General features: G+C 40.8%; 1 protein-coding gene across 1 annotated transcript; it reads left to right on the top strand.

Moving 5' to 3' along the window:
• Nucleotides 1-3,939: 3,939 nt before the first annotated feature.
• On the top strand, nt 3,940-7,123 carry neurod1.S (neuronal differentiation 1 S homeolog). The gene is given in 2 exon segments (NM_001092127.1): nt 3,940-3,979; nt 4,833-7,123. A coding segment is annotated over 1 exon segment (1,074 nt). The 5' UTR covers nt 3,940-3,979; nt 4,833-4,840; the 3' UTR covers nt 5,915-7,123.
• Nucleotides 7,124-8,485: the final 1,362 nt, after the last annotated feature.

The following is an 8,485-nucleotide window of genomic DNA, read 5'->3' as shown; positions in this document are numbered from 1 at the left end:
ATACCCAGGGCATGTCCTTAGGGTGATACAACACGCAGTATTTCTTCATATAAGGGAGTTATTGAGCTCCACTTGGGGGTATCACCATCCTAGCCATTTTATATGATTGTATTTTAAATAGTTTAAAATAGATGTGCTTTAATTGAGCCCATATAAGAAAGCAATTAGACGTCTAGGCCAGGCAAGGAGTTCACGTGGATTATACTTAATTAGTCCCTTCCCCATTGTCCAGAGATGTAGGATTTGCCTGGGGATTAGAGAGGGCTGAAGCCCCATGTTAGCCTACAGGACTGTTATATGGATGAATAAATGGCTGGGGCTTCCATAATCATCTGGACTCTAGGGATAAATAAATGGCAGGTTGCCTCCAGTAGTCAGTTGGGATCATTTGGGGAGGGGGTCTTAGAAAGGATTGAGATGGTTTGGGTCGGTTGGGCTTAATCCAGTGTGCGTGTGTGAGTGTGTATGTGAGTGTGTATGTGATTGTGTGTGTGCCCCCTGGGGCTGCTCATCCAGCCAGAAAAGAGGCTTTTGTTTGGTGCGTGTGCGGCTCGCGTGCCTCTCTCTGGCCAGCAGCAGTCAGGATGGAGAGGGTGACAGGGGCCTCATTGGGCAAGGGGGGAGCCCCCATTCACTATAGAATGGCATAGCCCTGTCATGGAGAGGGCAAGCTCACTGCACTCACAGCCCACATGTATTAATTAAGGAGGCTCAGCTTTAGGATGGCTTTGGGATCCTATCCCCCAACCAGAGATAAACCAACTTACAGCCTCCTCAGACACCAGGAACAAAGCATAAAGAACTCACAGCACTCACTGCCCAAAATGAGCAATTACAGAGGCTCAGCTCGGATTTAACCTGCTATTCTCTAAACAGAAGGCAACCGACTCTGTTTAGGCAGTTTTTAATAATCACTGTGAGCAAAGCACGTGTGTTATTTCACAATGACCCGATACATCACTAAAAGTGTAAGTCTTGGTATCCCCCCCCCCCAGCCATCGTGTGTTGTCTGTGTATGTTTGTGCTGTCACATCTAACTTTCTACAGATAGTTGATCAAGGAAAACTTGCTTGGATCATGTTAATGTTACAGCTATAGCTATATTTTATAATATTAATAAGTCGATTCTTTATATAGTAATGTACTGATTATAATGTACGTGCATTTGTTTAGCTGCCTGGCAATAAATGGTCATTTAAATCAGCTAATACTAATTTAAGTATTCGTGGAGATTCTTTCGATTTATAATTGACTGTCCATGCCAAAAGCAAAGAGGTTAAAAAGTGCCCTGACATAGAAACGCGAGTCTGCTGTAGCCTTTGCCCCAGACCTGGTGTTGCTAAGAGTCACTTCCATATCTACTACCTGCCTAGTCCATCTGTCCATCGCTCTGTCAAGTCCCTTGTGAGCAGTTTTCTGGGAAATGGGCCGATTTCAGCTACATGTCTGAATGCTATCAGTTGTATATGATCATTCTTCCCTGCGCTGCACCAGATTCCATAGGGATCTCATGGCTGCTGGGGTATCATATGGAATTTGGCTCTTCTATAAAACATTCAAGACTTTGTTTCTGAAGGCAGTGCCACTTGAAAGATGATGAGTTAATCATAATAGTCATAATATTCACATTAATAACACAGCCTTTGCATTAATTCGTAAAAAGGCAAAGTATTGCTCATAAGGAGATAACCTGATTGGAGCCTGGGAAGGATATTAATATACTGCACTGAACTGAGTTCTTTGTAATCTTCCTATGAATATATATCATAGCCTAATGCATGCTAAGGTAGTCACATTTGCACAAGGATTCTATTTGCCACTTTAATACACTAGAAAAGGGCACATTTGTGTCCCCTAATCCCCATAAAAGGTTTAACTTTAAGTGCAGCTTAAATATGAGCTGAAATACTGCTTGGCAAATCAATAATAATAATAATAAGGGGAGCAGAAGTAGCTGGAAAAGGAGATTTTCTACTCGCAAACTAAATCTTGGAAGGGAAGATAAAGTAGAACACGAATATGAATAAAGATCAATACTAAGAAGTGCTATTAAATATGACATCATGATAATGGATGAACTAATCGCACAGCAATCGACTGCAAAATCTGTGATACAATTTCTCGGTGCCTATGTTTTTGCCAGGTCTATCATTTAATCTGTAACTGTTTCCTTCTCCCATATTCCCTGAGTAAATAGAGTTTTATCAGTGTAGATACATCGCTGTTGTTTGGTAGCTGTAAACAATTGCAGTGATTTGAAATAATGAAGGAGTCGCATCTTGCATCTGTCGCTGTGTTGGAAACATTTCCTGGCAAAATCCGGATTTTTAGAGCATCCAGAGGCCAAATGGCAAATGATTTCTGATGAAAACCAAGGCTACGTTGCCCATCTGATATAGGTCCCTTAGAAGAGGATATTCACAAAAATAAATTGACCTTGTAACTGCAAGGCATTGAAAAGCAGTCGCTGCGATTAACCGAGCAGAACTTTAGCTCCCTCTGTCCCAGCACATACTCATATACAAACTACTGAAAATAGACAACGTGATAAGAATCAGTATAATGCGTTTCATATTGCTTTGCCATTGAAATAAACCTGGTTGTCTGGTGTTAGAATAATAAAAGGAAATATATTCATCCTTCTGTTTTTTTGGAACTCTCCAAACCACAACTAAAAACACATTTATAATAAGAATTGCACTTACTAACCCCCCCCCCCCAAGCACATTTATTTTCTGTGAATTCCTATCACTAGTAGGATATAACAAATGTAGCTGGAATGACCTTGCTTTAAAGAGAATATGATGGAATTCTAGACTTGATGCCTTCTTAAATTTCTTGCGTTTCGTGATTAATTACAGGCAGTAGGAAAAAAAATATATTAGGGTCTGTGGGAGATCTGATATTAATATACAGGGCTATAGTGATCAGGTAAGTGCAGGGGGAATAAATGAACGTTTGCTCCAAAGGCAGAAGGAGAAACCTTGACAGACTCAGGCAGAACTCCCCTGGGGAACCTGAATAGAACTAAGGAGAGACACATTCATAGCAATATTTGCATCTCAGTTCTCCAGCTCCACAGAGAGTATTTCTAATAAAATAGATAATATGGATAATAAGGGACAAATGTATCAGTAACTTGGTCACAAGACACACACATATACAAATATATACTAGTTGGATTGTATAGTAGACAGTTAGTAGCTGCATCTGCGGCTGTTGCAGAATTTCTTTGTAAGCAGAGATTGAGTAGCAAAGTCGGGCTTTGACTGACAGCTCGAGTAATGTGGGGGCTCCTGGAGCAGCTGAGTCAGTACCCCGCCCTAAGCGCTATTTCTCTGGGGGGCTGATAGATTTTAGGGTACTTTGCTTTACTCTCAGAAGGCTCTATATGGTATCAGGAGACTGGGATTAGCCCTGCTAACCAGAACCATAAACACTGAAGAAAGTGTAGGAATCCAGACACCAGGGCAACATACAAGAGTAGGGGGTCTCACTAGTAGTCTCCTTCTGCCGCATCACCCTGGGCAGAGGCCACGAATGGGTTAACCCTGTCCTGCGGGTACAAACAGGTTCGCATAGGCAGCAACTGGCGACAGATGGCCACTTCTTTTCCCCTGGCCACAAAGGGATGGAACACAGAGCGGCGCTGAATACAAATGGATGGGCAAGGGGGGTTGGATCACGTGACTCCCGGACCGTTGCCTCTCTCTTAGTGACCATATGGCGCGTGTGCCGGGGAAAGCTAAAGGATGGGCGCATGCGCAGAACCACCTGCCAGGGAATGCCATAAGCTCTTCCCTCCTCCTCCTCCCTGTCACTTGTCTATTAGTGTCACGGGACCCGCTATAAAACCCGAGAGTCTCTTCACAGCCCCCCAGAAATAAATAATAATTATAGCCCCAGCTCTCCGCAGAAACACTACTCTGAGTAACTGAGGGGTATGAGACAGTCACTGCCAAGGAGAACTACAAGCAAGGTAGGTACCCTCTCTGCTATTATTATATATATTATGTGTGCCAATGCCTTTTCTCATACTACTCGGATTTACTACAACATTATTTATTCCAATCATTTTTTTCGCTGGGATTTTATGTTTATGTTTATACATTCTATGTTGCATTTACACCCATGGTATTTGTGCATTTCACACGGATCCAGTTCATCCCATCGCTATCAAGGGGTTGAGCATAGTCGCAATTTAGTAAATTCGCTACACTTCTGTGCGACGCACCTTTGCTCACAAACTTTTCTGTGGGCGGAATAGACGCTTGGTACAAAGCATCAGAGACATGGAGGGATTTATTCTAAGGCAGAGGAGGCTGAACTGCTACCCAGGAGATAGGCAACAGGGAGTCAGTTCCATCTGAACAGCAAAATAGCAGGTGTTCCTTCCCTATGTTATATATATATATATGTTTATCAGATGACACTACTGAAAAGGGGACTTGACATGGGATTGTTGTCAGTAATGAAGAGAAGTCGCACCTGATCCCTTTTGCACAAGGCGCTTCTGCTCCTCCATTAATCTCTATTCATGTCTTTATAAAGCATGATTGTGGGAAAGATGTACAAATCATATCATCAGCATCTCTAAATATCACATCTTTTATTTCCTTTCATTCTGCTCAGCTTAATGTCTTTAATAAGGCAAGTTATGTTCTCCTAATCTTCTTATGGTCTCCCAGTTGCATAACAGTGTGCGATCTTATTGCACTGCTATCGGAATATTTCACTATTTGTGGTGCAAAGAGGGTGGGCATAGATATAAACATACATCAATGCTGCTATATCTGGCCACTGATTTCACTAATACTTCTCTCCTAATCCAGATCTAAAAATGACCAAATCGTATGGAGAGAATGGGCTGATCCTGGCCGAGACCCCAGGCTCCAGAGGATGGGTGCAAGAATGCCTGAGCTCTCAGGGTGAACACGATCTAGAGAAAAAGGAGGGCGAGATGGAGAGTGTCATAAAAGAAGACGATGAAGACTCACTCAAGAATCCAAATGAAGAGGAGAACATGGAAGAGGATGAAGGGGACGAGGAGGACGAGGACGATGATGATGAGGATGATGAGGATGATGACCAGAAACCCAAAAGACGAGGACCGAAAAAGAAAAAAATGACCAAAGCCCGGGTGGAGCGATTTAAAGTGAGACGCATGAAGGCAAACGCCAGGGAGAGGAATCGCATGCACGGACTCAACGACGCCCTGGACACTCTGCGCAAAGTTGTGCCCTGCTACTCCAAAACACAAAAGTTGTCTAAGATTGAAACTCTTCGCCTGGCTAAGAACTACATCTGGGCTCTTTCTGAGATTTTAAGGTCGGGCAAAAGTCCAGACCTGGTGTCCTTTGTACAAACTCTCTGCAAAGGTTTGTCGCAGCCCACCACCAATCTAGTAGCGGGGTGTCTGCAGCTGAACCCCAGAACTTTCCTTCCTGAGCAGAGTCAGGATGTGCCGTCGCATATGCAAGTAGCGAGCTCTTCCTTCCCTCTGCACCCCTATCCCTATCAGTCCCCTGGTCTTCCCAGTCCTCCCTATGGTACCATGGACAGCTCCCATGTATTCCACGTCAAGCCTCACTCCTATGGGGCGGCCCTGGAGCCCTTCTTTGACAGCAGCACCGTCACTGACTGTACCAGTCCGTCATTCGATGGTCCTCTGAGCCCACCCCTTAGTGTTAATGGGAACTTTACTTTTAAACACGAGCCTTCTTCGGAGTATGATAAAAACTACATGTTCACTATGCACTATCCTGCAGCCACTATATCCCAGGGCCACGGATCATTGTTCTCCACTGGAGCACCACGTTGTGAAATCCCAATAGACACCATCATGTCCTATGACGGTCACTCCCACCACGAAAGAGTCATGAGTGCCCAGCTAAATGCCATCTTTCACGATTAACCCTTGGAAGATCAAACGAATTTATCTGTGCATTGCCAGGACTGTCTTGTTTACAAAGGGCAGACACTTGGGTAGTAGAAGTGCAAATGCCCCACTCTGGTGTAAGAAACTTTATCTGTCTTTACTATGGGGACCTGCAGTTCCACCTAATGTATTATTTCCCACCTCTATCCGATTGCCACTCCTTAAATTCGGGAACGTGTTATTTATCTGAACCAGATATATATAATAATAAAAAAAAAACAATAATCACAAGCAATAATTAGGATCTATGCAATTTTTTTTCAACGAATAGTGGGCCAATTAAAGAAATATATATATAGAAATATATTTTTCAACCGACATTTTCCTACTTGTTATTGTACCCATGCCGAATCATTTTCTTGTGATTTTTTTTTGTACAGGATTTGTAATGAACTTTTTATAATGTAAATGTTCCTATTTTATGAAAAAAACAGCTCCATCAATTTTTTGTTATACTTAAGGAAAGTAGAATTATATCTAATTTATACGAAATACGTTTAACTGATTTAAACCAGCAACAAAGTGCTTAGAAAGTTGTGTTGCCTTAGAGACAAAAACACACACTAATTCTAAACAAAATATTCTTGCAATGGTTTCTTTTTTTTGGTAGATTCCATTCTATTTCTGCAAAATTCTACAAAAGTCATCAGTAATGATTCTTTTTCCAAATAAATGCTGCTTGACTATCATAAACATATTTGCACTTTGTCCTTTTATTTTGCGTCGTTATTTTAGACAAAATATTTGAATAACTAAAACCTTCTTTCCAAAATATGTTCTAACAGGTTCTATTGCACCTATTAATGGTGATTGAATTGCGTGTGGGTTATACTCAATTGTCCCTTTAATGCAGTAGTCGCAACCAATGGCAACCTTATAATAGAATCGGTGGATAGCGTCATAGATATCGCATGTTAATTCAGTGCAAATTATAAGCGCTGTTTCAAGTGTATTGCTGGGTCACATGGAATTGATTTTGTGCTGTCATCTTGTTTGTAATCATGTCTATGCTATAATGTACTGCACACTGGAGGCTCAGAGCACACAGGTTCATCTGAAGTGATACTTTTGGTGAAAATATTGCATTTCTTCTTTAATATGTTTTTTTTTTTTCTGGACCGTATGCAATTCCTATGGGATTGGTGCATTGTTTATTATTTGTAGAATAAAATGATTAAAACAAGAGCAATGGTGCTGTTTTTTGATGAATGTTATACTTTGGATGAGCAGCAGCTGAACAGGTATTTTTCAAGCCACAGTCAGGTTTGAATAAATGACTAAGTAATCTGAGATGGAGAAAACGTTTAATTTGGTTACAGGGATCTTTGCCTCTCTCTTTCTCCATTACTCTCACATATTCCCTCCTTCTCCCTACCTATTTAGGCTTTTACTTTCTCTTTCCTATTATTCCTTCTTCTCCCCCAAATATATTCTACAGGTATCTCCCTTCCTTAAAATGTATTACTGTTCATCTCCAGATATAAGCATATTTTGTATGTATTTTCTCTCACTCTATTAATTATCATTGGTCTTATTTCAGTCTTGTTCATATTCCTCCTGTATTGTTTTTTTGCCTTTCTCCCCTCCTTCACCATTTAATTTCTTTCCATTCCTCATATATTCTCATCAGTCTCTTCACCTCAGCCATTCATCTCGCTTCTTATTTCTCCAATTTCTTTCCCGTTTGTCCATGTTCACTGTGTCCATTAATTTCTTCTCTGACACTACTTTTTTGCTTCCCATGCCCTTGAATTGCGCCCTGAATTTCACCACCCCTCTATCCTTAACTTGTCTCCTTGTTCTCCCCTTCCCCTTCCATATCTTTCCCCCAATTTCTGTCTCTTTGTTACATTTAAGTAATACCATTTTATTATTGGATATGTGTTTAAACATATAAAAATATAAAATATTTACAGTACAGTTTTTTACAGTATTTACGTATAGGTATAGATATGGTCTCTTATCCGCAAACCCGTTATTCAGAAATTTCTGAATCACAGAAAGACCATCTCCCATAGATTTAATTTTATCCAAATAATCTAGATTTTTTAAAATAATTTAGTTTTTCTCAGTAATAATACGTATCTTGTTCTTGATCCAAAGTAAGATATAATTAATCCTTATTGGAAGCAAAACCAGCCTATTGGGTTTATTTACATGGTTTTCTAGTAGACTTAACCTATGAAGATCCAAATTGTGGAAAGATCCATTATCCAGAAAATCCCAGGTCCCGAGCATTCTGGAAAACAGGTCTCATACCTATACCAGTAGAGCTGCAACATATTATCTAGATAAGCAAAATAATTAAATGGTCGATTTAGCTTTTGAATTGCATAACTACATCTAAGGTGGGGTTGTACACTGAGATAGGGAGTTATTTGCTCATTTCCATTGTATACAGTGACCCGTACAGATTGGTATATTCTACGTAGTTGGGCTGCACTGCACCATACTAGTTCATCAATATGCAACACGATCAAATAATTTAGGAGCAGAATAGGTTAAACCAGAGGGGATGGCATGTCTGTGGAGAAGTAAGGGGGGGGG

The sequence above is a fragment of the Xenopus laevis genome, chromosome 9_10S (assembly GCF_017654675.1).
Source record: "Xenopus laevis strain J_2021 chromosome 9_10S, Xenopus_laevis_v10.1, whole genome shotgun sequence".
In the NCBI taxonomy this organism is placed as follows: Eukaryota; Metazoa; Chordata; class Amphibia; order Anura; family Pipidae; genus Xenopus; species Xenopus laevis.
Note: the sequence above shows the minus strand (reverse complement) of the source record. Positions and strands in the feature narration are given on the sequence as shown.